At 40.6% G+C, this 17371-nt stretch overlaps 1 protein-coding gene across 2 annotated transcripts in view; it reads left to right on the forward strand.

The window, feature by feature from the left end:
• LOC127580781 (cadherin EGF LAG seven-pass G-type receptor 2-like) overlaps window positions 1–17371 on the forward strand; it is a 231820-nt gene that overhangs the window by 62748 nt on the left and 151701 nt on the right. For both annotated transcript variants that reach the window (XM_052034651.1, XM_052034652.1), the window contains exon 2: window positions 16551–17189. In XM_052034651.1, coding sequence (XP_051890611.1) covers window positions 16551–17189 — 639 coding nt within the window. The remainder of the gene's footprint in view (window positions 1–16550; window positions 17190–17371) is intronic.

Raw genomic sequence — 17371 nt, forward strand, 5'->3', positions numbered from 1 at the left:
TTCTTTGTTTAGGCATTAAAATCTCTTTTTATGAGGTGATGATCTCTTGATAATTTTAGTGCTTTTCTTTTCCCAGTAAGTACATAGTAAACACAACATAGGAGCATAGGTGCTTTGAACATTGTACATTGGTACATTTAGCCTATGTGACTGAGGGCTCTAATTATCCTATGGGATGAGCAAGAGTGAACCTGGACTCTTGAATTCTATGGTATACTCATCCCCAGGAGCACTCTCAGTCAAATCAGTCCTGATCCTCCTCCCATCCAGTCTCCAAGCATGCAGGAATCCAATGTCCTGCTTATCACTGGATGGTAAGCAGAAATTATCTCCATGTCTACAAAATCCACACGATTAGTTTTAATTTCCCCACTTGCCACTGTAACTGAGATCAGTTTATAAAACTAACTCTTGGTATGTTTTCAACTTGTATATCCCAGATGTTTTTGATAATTTTATTTTGGTCTACTTCTCCTGTAAATGAATGAGAGTCTGATATGAGGACTGAGCCACAGGCAAAATCAAATGTTTTCCAGTGCCTTCAAAATAAGATCACTTTCTGATATATTGAGAGCAACATTAATGCAGATGTTTTTGTAATTCCAGATAATGTTAAGTTAAAATTAAGATCTGGTTGTTTTCTGTATGAACAAAATGTGCTTTTCTTTTTCCATAAGGGAGTGAAAACAATCACCCTGCACCATATTAGAGAGTCACACAGCATAGAACCGGAACCATCGTCCCAGCACATCCACACCAACCAATGAGCACATATCTGTATTGATCCCATCCCCCAGCACTTAGCCTATAGCCCTCCATGCCTAGGCGATTCAAGTACTCATCTTAACACTTCATAAATGCTGTCAGTGATTCTGCTTCCACCATTCTCCCATGCAATGTATTTTAAGTACTCTTTCACCCAGAGAATGACTAAGGTCCCCCTCAGATCCCCACTAAATCTTTTGCACCATTCTATTCTTTATCCTGTATTTGTAGCTGAATGATGAATGCATGCAGTTTCACTTTAATGCACGATCTTATCTCAAAATGAATTTGGAAGGGCAAGTCCATAATATAGCCTCGAAAGTGAAACAATTATTCTATTATTCATACAAAGCAACATTTTTTGTTGCATTTTCCTGCTTCTGTCAACTTTCAGCTTGTCAACTTGATCCACGCAAACCACAACACTCCATTCAGATTGGATTTAAAGTCTGTTAAATCTGAGACCAGAATGTAATATTTTGGAGTTATTTCATGATTTCTGTATAGGAGCTTTTTTCATCGGATGCTGCTCTGGGTTTTGTTTCATGTTGGTACTATTCCAAATGGAAGTGTTATGATTATGGTATGGCAAATCCTCATAGAATGCCCGCTATCAACTATTGCCCATCTCAATGTTGCAACAAAAGATTTGACTTTAGATGTGACTCAAAAAAGGGCAAAATCTTTAGGGGTCCTTGGTTTCTCAGCTTTAAATGTATTAAGTGCCAACCCTTTGGACAACATTTTGGGTTGAGACACTTCATCTAGATTGAAAGGGTAGATGGGAGATGACATGAGGGGAAAAGGTGGAGCAAGAGCTGGTAAGTGACAGGTGGATCCAAGTGAGGAGGGGTGATAAGCAGATGAGGGAGGGGAGAGTGGAAATAGTGACAGAGGCTGGGAAATGATAGGTGGAGGCAACAACGGGCTGCACATAATGGAATCTGATAGGAGAAGAAGTGGAGAATGGAACCAAATAAGGGAGGTGGGGTGGGCAGATGGGAACAGTAGGGGGAGGAGACAGAGTTTGAGGAATATGTGGGTGATGTGCAAATGGATGGGTTGGAGGAGAGGAGAGAAAGGGAAAGAAACAGTGATGGAGGCGGTTGTCTGGGGTGTGTTTAGGAGGAGATGGGTAGATCAGGAGGAGAGAGAAAAGAGACAGAGGGACAACAGTTTACTTGAAATTGGAGAACTCGAAGAGGCTTTTTGGTTTCATCTTCAGTCATTAACCAAATTATTTTCTGTCAGAATGAAGCTATATTTGGCTTTGCTAGTCTTAGGCTAACAAAGAGGAAATAAGATTTAAGTGTGTGGTTGATATGGGTTTTAGTTCATGAAGTATTGACACGAGTACTAAGGAAAGTGGGAGTTGTACTGTTGGGACTGTGCTGTACAGAAAATAAAAGGTCATGATGTAGAAGATAATTTGTTGGCAGGGATTAAAGATGGATGGCTGTCAGGAAACAGAGAATAGGCATAAATGGGTCTTTTTCTAGTTGCAGGATGTACCAAGTGGTGTGCCACGGGGATAGGTGTAGGCACCTCGATGTTTTACAGATTGTATAAATGGCTAGGATGAAAGCACCAAAGATGTGATTGCTAAACTTACTGATGCCACATAAATAGTTGGAGAGTAAATTTGTGAGGAGGACATAAAGAGGTTATGAAGGGAAATAAATAGGTTAAAAGAGTAGCCAAAGATCTGACAGTTGGAGTATAATGTGGGAAAATGTCAAATTGTCCATTTTGGCAGGAAAAATTAAAAATATGCATATTATCTTAATGGTGGGGGACTGTAGAATTCTGAGATGCTGAAGGATCTGACCCTCATGGTAACTCTGCAAAAGGCTAGTGTGCAGGTTCTGCAAGTAATTAGGAAAGCTGACAGAATCTTATTGTTTATTGCCTGCATAATTGAATACAAAATTAGGGATGTTATACTTCAGTAATATAGGGGCATTGGTGAAGCAACATCTGAAGAAATATGTACAATATTAACCTCCTTACTTAAGGATGTTAATGCATTGGAAGCGATTCAGAGAAAGTTTACTACACTGATACCTGGATTAGGCAAGTTGACCATTATCTGAAGTGGGCAGGTTATCTTTCGAAGAAAGGATCGACAGGATATGCTTCTCTGCGCTGGAGTATAAAACAGAAAACTTTATTAAAACATATAATGCCCTGAAAGGTTTTAATAGGATGGATGTGGAAAGGATATTTCCTGCTGTGGGAGAATCTAGAACAAGGACTCACTGTTTAAAAATAGGGAGTCGCTCTTTTAATATTAATGATTTTTTTCTCTATCTCAGTTGAGAGCCTTTGGAGCTCCCTCATTCAAAGGGAGATGAGAACAGAGTTTTTGAGTATTTTTAAGCTAGAAGTAGATAGATACATATAAGAAAGGGGGTGAAATGTTACTACCAGCAGACAGGAATGCAGATTGAGGTTACAATTAGATCTGCCATTATTTTAGCAAATGGTGGAGTAGGCTCAAGGGGTTGAATAGATCCTCCTGTTCCTAACACACATGTTCATATTTTCCATTAACAAACTCTTTCTCTCCTGCTAATAATTTCTTTATGTCCAGAAACATTCCATTCCCAAAGATAACATGGGCAAACCTCAAGTCAACTGTTGCTGAAATCTTCACCCATGCTTCTATTGCTTCAGACTCAACTGCTCCAATGATCACTTGAGTGGGCTTCCATCTTCTGCCATTTGTAAATGAACCCACAAACTGATTCATTCCAAGTCTTGTTAACCTACCATTTCTGTGCTTGTTGACCAACCTTACTTCCTGGATTTGCAAAGCCTTTGATAGCAACTCTTGTCTTTCCCCATTCCTCCTCTGTAATGTTCTCCATCCTTCTCAGAACGCTGTGATCATATCAGACTCCTTGCGTTTATTCCTAATTTCCTTTGTCCTGACCATTTTCAGCTCTGTTTTCACCTTACTGGGCACTGAAATTCCATACCTAAGCTCAGCCCCCTTATCTTTTGCTTAAAGATTTTCCTGAAAATTCTTTTTGACCAAGCTTTGAGCCACCTGTTCTAACTTGTATGTGGCTTAGTATCAAATTTTGTGTCATTGCACCTTTGCCTTAGAATGTTTGGCTACATTAAATCTGCTTATATAAGTACATGTTGCTGTTGAATGCAAGTATCTGAGGCAGTCAGGGGAGTAATTCTGATGCAGTTCCTCTTACCTTGAGACATGCAACCGGCCACATTACTTGAGATTTCAAATTAAGATAGAATTCCTGGCCACGTTAACAGATGGAAATTGGTGGTCATTGAAATGTATGCTAAATAATGTAAGCCACTATCTCCAGTGAAGCATAGGAAAAACAGATTTCAATTATGAAGTTTCCCCACTGAGAGCATCAATTGCAACTGTGGCAGATGTACTTCATTATACAAATTTCACATACCAGGATCTGATTACTACACTAGAATAATTTGTAGCACAACTGCAGCTTTAATTGGTTTACTGAATGATTATGAAATGGATGCACATTAGGGAGATTCCTTTGTATCTGTGCTAGTATGAGGAAGACAGCTGCATTAGTTGTGTTCCTCTTTAGATGAAGAGAACCGCAGGCTAATAGCTTTGCTGAACTGCAGAATACACTTGAAGTCAGATGCTGGCACATCAGTCCTCCTGCTTCACTGCTGGACTTGGCACTGAGTTCAGAAGCACAGCTCTGTTGTGCCGAGCAGAGGCACTTGTTGCACTTTGTGTAATGTGACCCATGTTCTTTCGAATTGGGTCACTGACCTGGACAGAAAAGTTAAATGAAGGTAAATATTCCTTTTAGTTTAATTAATATTAATGTATTTAATTAATTAGTACCAGTTAAATGGCAGGTATGGAATTCCAGTGCCCTGCGAGGTAAGAGCAAAGCTGAAAATGGTTGGGCCAAAGGAGATTAGGAAAGCACACAAGGAGCCTGATATGGAGATCACAGAGATATGAGAAGGCTGGAGAAGATGACAGAGGTGGAAGGGGGGAGAGAAATACTTCTGGACTGCTTACTTTCAAAGGATTTTGTATCAAGGCTTTGCAAATCCAGGAAGGAATGTGGGTCGACAGGCACAAATGTCTGGGCACAGGATGTTATGATCCACCATCTACAGCCTTGTTGCTGCTTATGACTGGCAGATATTAGTGGGTTAGAATTGGTTATAACATTTCCTCCACCCTCAACTTCAACACTGGTGCCCCTCAGGGTTGTGTGCTCATTCCCCTGCTTTACTCCTTGTATGTCCACGATTGTGTGGCTAAGTACAGCATCAACTCGATCTTCAAGTTCACCAATGACTTAACTGTTGTGTGTCAGTAGTGTCATAGGTGAAAAGAAAAGAGACTGCGAGCCTTGTATCATGGTGTCAGGACTATAACCTAGCCCTTAATGTCAGCAAGAAGAAAGAATTGGTTATTGACCAAGGGAAGGAAGCGGGTGGGAAGCTTAAACACAACCCTGTCATCATCAACAGAGCTGCTGTACAGATGGTTAACGGCTTTAATTTCCCTGGCAGCCATATCACCAGCAACCTCACCTGGTCCCTTCACATGTGGTGATCAAGAAAGCACATCAGTGTATTCACTTTCTTAGGCATCTGAGAATATTTGGCGTGTCCACGAGGATTCTCTTGAACTTCTACAGATGCACTATAGAAAGTATTCTGTAGGTTGCACCTTAGCCTGGTATGGCAACTGCTCTGCTCTGGACCGACGGAACCTGCAGAGAGTGGCAAATACAGACCATCCCATCCCAGGCTCACCACATGCTCCCATCCAGTCCATCTTTACAATGTGTTGCTTCAGAAAGACTAGTAGTATCATCAAGAATGCTACCCACCCTGGCCATTCCCTTGTCTCTCTTCTACTTTCTGGAAGAAGATACCGGCAAACCAGACTTAAGAACAGCTTCCTCCCCACTGCTATCAGACTCCTGAACCAATCACCTCTTTCACGTCCCCTTCCCAGTGGTCCTGCCATCTTCTCTTACTCTTAACTCTACCTCTCTGTTATTCTGCTGTTGTCACTTTTTTTTGCAGTCATTCAGATTGCACTACGATCTTTGCATTATTCTGACATTTTGCGGTAATCGTTGTATGTATTGTGAACATATATACTATTTACTCAGTGAGCTTCATGCGAACAAGGAATTTCACTGCAACCTGGTGTATATGACAGTAAACTAATCTAATCTAATCTAATCTAGTTTGTGGGACATGCAGTTGTGTGGGCAGTGAGGTGTGAGTGAACCCAGGCAGCTGTGTGGGCAGTGAGGTGTGGGTGAACCCAGGCAGCTGTGGGGGTAGTGAGGTGTGGGTGAACCCAGGCAGTTGTGGGGGTAGTGAGGTGGGAGTGAACCCAGGCATGGGCTTTCTCGAGCCAGCTCAGTGCTTCATCAACCTCTACCACACCGTGAGTGATTTTCCCTGAGGATTGACTTACATTCTGAAGTAAGATGTTGGTCTAATTGCATCTGATGGTAGTACTTCCCACAACACTTGACCTGCTACTTTCTCGACTGATAATCATCATCTAAAATTGCTTAAGGCTTCCCGGAACTGTCGGTTATGCTCTGTCTCTTGCATGCGATATTATACCCAGGCTCCTTGCCCTCTCAGGTGGGCCTAAAGGACCCAATGGCTTTATTCTGAAGAACAGCAGTAGAGTTACCCCTGCGATAGGGAAGTGAGCAACAATTTCTTCATTCTTAGCTTGAGCAGAAAGGCCAACCACTATCACCTCACCTGACAGCAAATATCTCAATGGTCTGGATTTTCCAGAGAAGTAGCAACAATTCTGTTTTGAGATATATCTGACCTAACCTGGCTCAGGATCCAAGTGGCAATTCCTCAATGTTATGCTACAGAATCTTGGCAAGACGGGGTTCCACTGCTGAACTCCATGTGGAGTCCACCGATAGAGCAAACTGACAGATTTGGCCTCTGAGTCTGTTACATGTACAGAAGCCCAGGATTCACTGCTACTTAAATAGTCAAAGGCCAGTGGTTGCATTTGGAGCAGCTAATGTTAGACAGCACAAGCTAGCCCATCATGTTAAATTTAGGGTAATGCACTTCAGGAATGATATGAAGGTGTTGAGGAAAAGGTTTATTAGTTATCCCAGAAACAAGGGACTTCAGCGTTGAGGTTAGACCAGCGAACCTGGGATTATTCTCAGAGCAGAAATAGTTGGAAAATATTTGCATCTGAGTGGTTAAGATAATGAGTGGTCTTGACAGAGAGAAACTGCTTCCCACTGTACATAAATTTAAGTTGATTTGTGAAAGAACCCAGGGCAAACTGAGGAAAATCTTTATCAGACTGCAAATGCTTATAACAAGCAATGCACTGCTGAAAAAGGTTGTGGGAGCAGATTCAGTCATGACTTTGAGAAAGGAATTGCATATATGTTTGTGGAGGAATGCAAGGCCACTGGGGAAAAAAGCTGGGAGAGTACAAATAACTGGATTGTTCTTAGAAAAGTCAGCATGCACTGGATGGACCAAATGACTGCCTCTTGTGCTGCAACAATTCAGTGATAAGGAAACTAAATTAACACTGTGTGATTTTGGAGATGATGACTTTATCGTTCTCAGGATAATTTCTAGACCAAAAGAACACTACGATATTAAATTTTCGTCCTTTCCTTTTTGGTAGAAAGAGCAGTTTTTCCATTCAGACAAGTGAAAAGAGCTGAATGTCTACATTGATATGCACTTAAATGAGAAGGTTTAAAGTGGTGGTTGTGGTGTTGATCATCATATTGGTGTGGGATCTGATGGAGATGTACATTGGGTGAGAAATTGGAGAGGAAAGAAAGAATAAAGGCACGGTTTAGTTCTAAGATGGAAATCATAAGTTTATGTGGATTCCCCTTCTTAGTATTAGGATGCTGAGAGTCACAATGACAAATGGCTACTTGTTTAACCTGGGTCAGTTGCAGCATTTCTTTAAAGTGCCAGTCCTGATAAAGGTCTCGACCCAAAACTTTCTGCTGTGAAAGGAGGGCTGCTTTGATGGTCTGGGATGTTTGTTGACTCTTTCTTGAACAACTGCATGTTGGTGTTTACGGAACTCTCTTTCCTCTCTCTGTAATTAGTAACTACTCATCCTGTTTTTGATGATTTTACTCTGAGCACTGTGCATTGCTTCAGGGAAGAGGTGATCCTGTTATCAATTCAGTTACTCTTTTTCTTTTGACTCTAAAACCTTTCTCTCTTGGTAGAAATAAAAAGGATTCTTTAAGTGTTAGAAACTGCAACCGAACCTAGAACAGCTGTCAGTATTTAATGCACCATCAATTTCTGGCAATGATAAAACTGGACTAACATTCTGAAGTTAAGATCCACAATGAGGGATCTCTTTCAGATTGCTGTCATTAGTCTTTGTGTCAGAAAATAGTAATAAACATTCATTGATAACTTGAGGATCAGACCACAATGAATGAACACAGACATTTTGTTGAATATTTAGTACCTTATGGTAGAATTTTCAAATGATCATTGAGATTTCCAAATCATTTAGTAGATAGAAGTTATAAATTAATAATAAAAACACATTTTTAAACAAACTGAATAAATTGAATGGGACCTCTAAATGTTGATTTACATTGAATAGGAAATATGCACTTATATGAATTGTAAAGAACCATTAGTAGTATAGAACACAATTCATCCCACATTCTCATCAACTTCTCCTAGATTCTACCACTCACCTGCACGCTAGGGGCAATTTACAGTGGCCAATTAACCTACTAACCTGCATATCTTTTGGATGTGGGAGGAAACGAAGCACCCAGAAGAAACTCCCATGTCACCTGCATTTGCAAACTCCACACAGGCAGCACTGGAGGTCAGGATTGAACCTGGGTCACTGGAGCCCCACTAGCTACACAATCATGTAAATATTTATGAAAAGCTGGCTTAATACTTGCACACATTAAAGTTTAACACACACTATTGCAAAAATGCAGATCTTGAGATCGTGTCATGACAAAGCTTTATCATTGTGTAGAAAGAGACAGGAAAATTGCAACTGGTCAACTATTCAGGCCTTTGAGCTTGCTTTGCTGTACAGTTTATAACTTGATTCATAATCTCTTAATACTGTATTTATAAAAAAAATTGATTCTCTGCATAAAAATTCCTATTTTTTTTAGCATCAACAGACCTTAGGGGAGAGAGCAACAAACAATCTGCTGGAGGAACTCAGCAGATTGAGCAGCAACTGTGGGGGGGGGAAAGGAATTGTTGACATTTCAGGTCAAAACCCTGCATCAAGGGAGAGAGCATTACAGTTGTCTACAAACCTTTGATGCAAAAAAAGTACTTCCATATTTCCCTCTGAAATTTCTCTAGAGCCAAAATTAGGCTCTCAGCTCAGTATATAGGCACACTTATGGGATGAACCACACTGGTGAGGTAGTTAAGGCAATGATTTCACTGCCATATCTGTGAGATGGGGCCCAGCAATCCTGGTAATCTGCCAGGAGGCATATTTCTCATTTGTACACTGTAATCCACAGCCATGACGGCTGCAGTCTGAGCTTCCATTGCAGCCCTCTGATGTTGAGTTCCTTCTGCCATGCTGAAGTGTAACCTGTGACATCAGCCACTAGTTTGTTAGATGTGGTTGAGGCTGTAAATGTTCGAAAGGAGTTGGCTGTTACATGCTGGAAAGGACGAATTTCAAGCGCTACACAAAACCTTTCCAAGTTGTACTTGAATTCACCCTTGGCATTAAGTACAGGTGTTCTGGCAGGTGTTTACACTGTACTAATATTTCATTATACGTGCACATCAGCTGCCTTGTTCTGATGAAACTTGAAAATTAACCTGTTTTTCTCATCACTGATGCTGCCTGACCTGCTGGGTATTTCCTGCATTCTTTGCTTTTATTTCCAACATCCACAGTTTTATTGCTTTTCAAGTCTTCTTCTTTGGATTGCCTCTTTGAAGTGGTCATCTGCCACTGAACCCCAGTGTGACCTTGCCCACCAGGAAGGTGGTACTTGTGCCATCCTTGCCTTTGCCATGCCTGCAGGCTACTCAGTGCCCAATGTTTTGGCACACGCAGATGCTGAAAGGTGTGATGTCAGTTTCTGAGCCACCGGCTGCAAGTGTGAAACCAGGTGACGATGTGTCTTCATTGTACTTCTTGCTGTACTTCCACTGGTGGGCGTGGTTGCATTTCTCGGGCATCTGTAACATAAATTCAAAGAGATGGGGTTCCCCTCTCTTTGCAGTGAGTAGGCTGGATTGGTGGGGGATGTAGAAACTGTATTGTTACATCATTTGAGGCTTGATCTGAACAGGGCCCAGACTGAGGGTGAGTTGGGATGTGAGAAGGATGAATGGGTATGAATGTTACATCATCATTGGAGTATTGGTTTATTATTGTCACATGTACTGAGATGCAGTGAAAAGCTTTTGTTTTGCGTGCCATCCAGATAGATCATGCCATTCATAGTTACATCAAGGTAGTAAAGAGAAAACAGAATGCAGAATATAGTGTTGCATTTGCAGAGAGAGTGCAGTGCAGGTAGGCAAATAAAGTGCAAGGGCCATGACGAGGTAGATTGGGAGATCAAGAGTTCATGCTTTAGCATATGAGAGGTCTGTTACAGAGTCTGAAAACAGTGGGATAGAAGCTGTCCTTGAGTGTGGTGGTACATGCTCCAAAGCTTTTGCAGCATGTACCACCACTGCTGCCCAATGAGAGAGGGGAGAAGAGAGAATGACTCCTTGATTATGTTATCTGCTTTCCCAAGGCAGTGGGAAGTGTGGATGGAGTCAATGGAGGGGAGGCAGATCTGCATGATGAACTGGGCAGCATTCACAATCCTCTGCAATTTCTTGTGATCTTGGACACAGCAGTTGCCATACCAAGCTCTGGATAGGATACTTTCTGTGGTGCATCTATAAAAATTGGTGAGAGTCATCAGGGACATGCTGAATTTCCTTGGTCTTCTGAGGGAGTAGGGGTGTTGGTGCGCTTTCTTGGCCATGGTGTCCACGTGGCAGCACCATGACAAATTGTCAGTGATATTTACACGGAGGAACTTGATGCTCTCATCATCGTCCATTGCTTCAGCTCCATTGTCGACCACAGCCTCAGTTATCATGGCACAGCAGTTCATGCTGCCACCTCCCAACTACAGTGTTTGATCCTGACCTCAGAAGCTCTCTGTGCAGAGTTTGCATGTTCTCTCTTTGACTGCACGGGATTAATTGGGATGCTCTAGTTTCCTCCCATGTTCAAAGGACATGCTTGTAGGTTAATTGGCCGCTGTACACTGCTCCTCAGTGTAGGTTAATGACAAAAAGAATCAATGGGGAGATGATGGCCATGTGTGAGAGAAAAAATGTTTCAGGGAAATGGAAATAAGAAGGGAAATGGGACTAATGGGATTATTCTCCTGGGTGTTGCACAGACCCAATGGGCTGCACGGTCTCCTTCTGTATTATGACAAGTACAGATAAGTAAGGGGCATCTCTTTAATAGTGAATACCATCTCCACCACGATGACAACAGGCATGAGGTTTACCTGTCTGCCTTCGTCCAGTGCTTGATGCCTTTGATTACGTACCACTTTATCCTGCAAGCGAGGAAAATGTGTAATTGAATTTTGTACAATCTGCTTGGGTGACGTGGTTATCACAGTGGAATAGCTGGTGGTAAATGCAAGCTGTGAAGTGGTGTTCGCAGATTGCGGTGGAGCTAAGTGCTCGAGGATATGGTGAAATATATGATTGATGGAGTTCTGATGAAATGAGGAGACATCGGGCTAATAATGCAAAGGGAAAGGGCATTCACTAAAGTTTACCACTCACATGAGGCCATTGAACTTGTGTTACTGCATCTCCTTTCTGACATTGATCCCCACAGCCATCTACATCCACTGTCAGCTGAGCATGTGTCTGTAAAACCTCCTAACCTCCTGCAGATAGAGAACATCTCTCCTCCTTTCCACCTCCACAGTCCCCAAAAAAATGACTCTGCTGTCTCCCTTGTTATGTTCTCTTCAGTGTTTCCAAGGTTAGATTCATCGGTAAAATGACTGCAGAATCTGCTCTGGTAAAATGCCACATTACAGCATTTGTCATCAAGACTGAAGGCCATGAAATAAAAGGGTTAGCAGCAGAGATGGAAAATTGGTTAAGTAACAGGAAACAAAGAGTAGCAGTGAAAGACTGCTAATCAGACTGGAGGGTTGTCTACAGTGGAGTTCCTTGCACTCGGGAGCAGGGGGTTGCTTGGATCGCTATACTTCTGACATTTGTCAAAACTTGGACATGGTCATACAGAGCACAATTTTCAAATTTGTAGCTGTCACAAAACTTGAAGGTGTACTGAACTGTGAGGAGCCCAATGATAAACTTCAAGGAGATCTACACATGCTTGTGGAAAGGTGGCAGTTGAAATTTAATGCCGAGAAATGGAAAGTGTTACCTTTTTGACAGAAGAAAAAGCAGAGGCAAATAAACTAGAGGGCACATTTATAAATCTGGTTGTTCTGCACTGCACCCCAGCAAGGCCAATATAACCTTTCCAAGTTTCAATACCAAAACATGATGAACTCTTCCAAATGCGGTCTCACTAAAGCATGATACATTTGAAACATAATGTTCTTTCATTTGTAATCCAGATTAAAGGCAATATTTCATTGGCCCACGTGGTTGCTTATTGTATCTGTCCAATTGTTTTAATGATTCGAATGCTTGAACTCCGAAATCACTTTGCACTTCTAATACAATATCTTATTTAAAAATAATTTATGTAAAAATTGGATGATATTAAACTTACTCACACTCAATTACGTATACTAGTTTTACCTGTTCGCACTTTCTCATAGACCAGCTGAGATTGCTGAATATCAAGCAGTGGGACTCTGAGTTAATTTTTCCCTTTCCCTTAATAAAATGCCAGCCTAGAAAACAATCATTCACAGGGGAATGGTTTCCTTTCTTTGTCTGGATTTCAGGGATGCATTCAAATTTGATATGATTACTTTTCTCTTTGGTAGAAGAACAAGTGTCTTCAGTTTTATGCCGAAGTTTCCCAGTTATTTTATTTCTCCAATTCCTCTCCTCCATCCCAATCTTTTTTCTCATAATTGTGATTGCCTCTTCTTTACCATTGGAGCTCTGCTTTTCCCATTTTGTTCAATGGTTGCTCATTTTACCTTTCTGATTTTTTTTTTGTCTCCTATGACTTCATTAACACTGAATTTTATTCTCCTAGAATCCTCAACTTGATAGGATTTTTCTTCTAAATGCTTTTTCCTGGACCATTATATTGCTCTCCTGCATGGACTTTAGTTTGCTTGGCTTTTACATGGTTTATATTTTAGGATTATATTTTCTGGAAAAATGTTATAAATAAGTTGCTTTGAAAGATATTCCCAAATGTTAGAGTTTTGTTACACCCTTATTTCTTTTCAAGTGAGGTTGGCATGGCTCCATTTTCATTTAAAGAGTAGCTATGCTACCCTAGGCTTAGTTTGCTCATAGTTTTCACGATCTTGCCTTGTGATCTATTTTACCCTAGACAAAACCCTCAAAGAAAATGCAGATAGCCTATCCACTATGTACTTTTGCTGTCAGGTAGAATTTGCCACATTGCACAGTTTGCAATATAATGCAAGGATTCCAGAAACAAAAAAAGATTATATTAACAGACTGATTCCTGCTTCAAACATATCTTTGTAGAATTGGATAAAAGTCTGATGACAACTTGCTGACAACCTGTATTCATTGCTGAGTCTCTGATGACAAAGGAGGTGTTAACCAGAGAACAAGGCTTTGTTATTAATATTTTCAAAAGCCCCAAGAAGTAATATTTTTAAGATATTTATTAGTCACATGTACATCGAAACACACAATGAAATGCATCTTTTTGCGTTACTATGAATGTGTTTGGGGCAGCCCGCAAGTGTTGCCACTCTTCTGGCACCAATATAGTATGCCCACAGCTCCTAACCTCTACATCGTTTGGAATGTGGAAGGAAACCAGAGCACCTGGAGGAAACCCATGCAGATAGGGAGAGAACGTACGAACTCCTTACAGACAGCGGCGGGAATTGAACCCGGGTCTCTGGTGCTGTAATAGCATTATTACACTACTACACTACCTCAGGCCAATTAAAAACATGAAATTGTGTCTTTGTTTTTCACATAATTGTGAAACCACTTGGTCACTAACTCCAGTAAGATTCATAAATCTGATTTTAATCTTGATCTTCTGAAATTAAGAAAGCACGTCAGAGGTCACAGAGAACAAACAGTTTTAGCAGTCCCTTTTAAAGTAAAGCAATGAATGTTTTCATTATGCCATATTAACTTTGAAAATGATTTTCCTGAGATATTATTAACCAAAATACAACATGCTTTGCTATTAGAATGGCTGTTGCAAATCTTTGACTCGTAATGTAGATGGACAGAAAATCTAATGAGCGTTGCTCAGCTTTGTTTTGAAGGTAATTCTGCCCAGCTGTTGATTTGTGCTGGTTTTTCTCAACCTTAACATCAGTTAATTTACGCAGATCACATCAGCACATTATGTTCCAATTACATGAAAGTATATTTTTCTATTTCAGTCAAATATTTAAACACCTTAACAACCATGCTAAATGGTGTACATGCTTCATTTTTCTACTCTTTTCTGTTTTCCTGAAGCTCCTGACAAAATACTTCCTAATCAACCACTTGCTCTCCAAGATCTAGCATAAGGGTAGTATTTCCACTCCAATCTTAAGACAGTGAGTGTTGATGGACATAATTTAAAAAAACACTTGAAATGCTCCGCAGGCCAGATGGTTTCTGTGGGGAGATAAATAAAGCCAACATTTCAGGTTGATGACTGTTCATTAGAATTTCTGGATTGCTTTAAGAACGCTGTAGCACATTTTGCCCCCTCGGCCAAAGGCACATGCAGTTAGTTATATTGCAGCCCGATTGAGATCAGTTAACAACCACAGATTGAATGCAGATCTTCTTGCCTTATAGGACTGGATATTACAGCATATTGTGCATTTATTAATTGCTTAAGTCCTATATAGGGCACATAATGAGTTAATGCTCAATTGTATTAATATAATTTTTTAAAATTTACATTCTAAGATGTCCCTTCAATTCTGCTGTCATTGTACAACGTAAACTAAAGCATCTTCTGTTGCTCAGTCATTCGAGAAAGATTTTTATATCTCCCTTTGTCAATTTGTGAGTTATGTCAGTTTACACATGAGAAAGAATATGAAAATCATTGAAACAGTATTATTTCTATAGCAGGACAGTGCCTAGGGATTCAATTTAATTGAGGTACTAATGATTTTGTGACTGATGACCATATCATGTGAGAGTTCCAAATATATGTTAGTTCCCTTCTGATAATGTAAAATGTCTTGGAAATGGAGTTTATTACAGATAATGTGCAGAATTAAATTGGATTTGGGCTGCACCATATAATATCCTATCTAACTTAATGGGTGAGCAGTGGCTACATAATATCACAGACACACAACTGACATTACTTAATAGATGTGGGCTGAATTGTAGCAGGTGGTTCTGAAAGGAACCAATGGCCATCAGCTGTTCATGCCTCAGGAAGTCTTGGATACCCATGCAAGGTTGGTCAAATGTGCAGATCCGAGACATCCTGAAGTTCTGATGCCAGCACATCCCATGTCTGTTCTATCGCTGCACTCTCCATTGAAGCCAGTGATGGAGCAGTGACTCCCTGGATAGAGGGTTTGGATACGCGACCCTTTTGGGTCTCAGTTTTAAGTCAGGGAGGGCTGGGATAGGAATGGCAAATGGGGCTGTTGAACCTGTAGAAAAGGGTTGGTACCTTACTGATTTTACATTATATCTTAATGTTTTAGTTATTTCTTGGTGTTTGAATGTTTTCAATTATTTTTCTTAAGTGTAATATTTAGTTTCAAATATGCAAAGCAATTGGCATTGTGTCCGAGCGGCAGGCAAGATCCAGCAGATGGCTGAATTCAGGACAATAGGATAAGAGGCCAGGCAACTCCAAGAGGATTGGCCAGTGTGGCCAGGATGTAGTCAGGTCCGAAACTATTGACTGGTGAGACTGAGCAGTGGGTTAGTCGAAGATAATTGGGTGATGGAAACAGGCATTGGACTGAGCCTAGAATAATTAGGAGGTGGCTCAAGGAAGATAGGAAGGTGGGACCAGAAAATGGGCTAGGCCCTTGATAATTGGGAGGTGGGACCATGCTGTGGGGTTTATTCAGGACAGCCTGAGAGGTCAGTGGTTTGGGTCCAGTGCAAATGGGCATCAGGCCAGGTCCTCCTTGCACTTTCCCAAACCCTGACTATTCACTAAAAGCTGGGATATCAGTCCATTGAGATTATATCAGGAACAAAATGGCAATTTATATCTTTGAATAAAGGGGGCAAGATGATTGTTGACGCAAGTGGTATGCAACTGAGATCTACATTTCGTGCAATAGTTACAGTTTTCAATAAAATTGAATTCCATTAAATTAGCATGAATATGAATACTTGATGCATCCCTCCAGTTGTCTCCCTCAACTTCAAAGAAATGGTTAAGCCTTTTATTTTAATTGAGATCATGCCTCTATTTAAACAGGGATGAAGAGTATTTAAAGTAAATGGTTTAAGCATGCATATATTAACTTGAACTCCATTGTTCAGATTATCTAGATTAAAAGAGTGTGTACCTTATGGCAGGTGCCCTATGTAATAAGGTTTGTTTTATCCTTGTTTTTCAGATGGTATTCACAGTGTTACAGCCCAGTGTACACTGCGGGTTACTATCATCACTGATGAAATGCTCAGCAACAGCATTACTTTACGTCTGGAGAATATGTCCCAAGATAAGTTCCTCTCTCCTCTTCTCTCTTTGTTTGTCGAAGGAGTGGCAACTGTATTAGCTGCTATGAAAGAGGACATTGTTATCTTCAACATACAAAATGATACGGATGTAAAGGCCACTATCCTCAATGTCAGTCTCTCTGTCTTGTTGCCTGGTGGAACCCACAACCAGTTTTTCTCTTCTGAAGATCTACAAGAGCAAATTTATCTTAACCGTACACTTTTGACAGCTATCTCCACACAAACGGTGCTACCATTCGATGACAATATTTGCCTTCGGGAACCTTGTGAAAACTACATGAAGTGTGTGTCTGTGTTGAAATTTGATAGCTCTGCTCCATTCATCACTTCAGACACCATCTTATTTCGTCCTATCCATCCAATAAATGGCTTGAGATGCAGGTGCCCTGCAGGATTCACAGGTGACTACTGTGAAACAGAAATTGATCTTTGTTACTCAAATCCTTGTGGAAGCAATGGCATTTGTCGAAGTAGAGAAGGTGGATTTACATGTGAGTGCCATGAAGACTACACAGGTGAGTTCTGGATCATTTACTTCTATATCCCCATTACACGGATGTGTGAAAGCAGATTCTGTTGGAATGGAAATTAATTCTGTTCCGATACAACCTTCACAACTTTTTAAAGTGTTTTCTTTATTTATTCATTTTCTCAAGCAATGTGGAAATCATTACTAAACCAGAATTTATTGACTATT

This window comes from Pristis pectinata, chromosome 20 (assembly GCF_009764475.1).
Source record: "Pristis pectinata isolate sPriPec2 chromosome 20, sPriPec2.1.pri, whole genome shotgun sequence".
NCBI classification, from domain to species: domain Eukaryota; kingdom Metazoa; phylum Chordata; class Chondrichthyes; order Rhinopristiformes; family Pristidae; genus Pristis; species Pristis pectinata.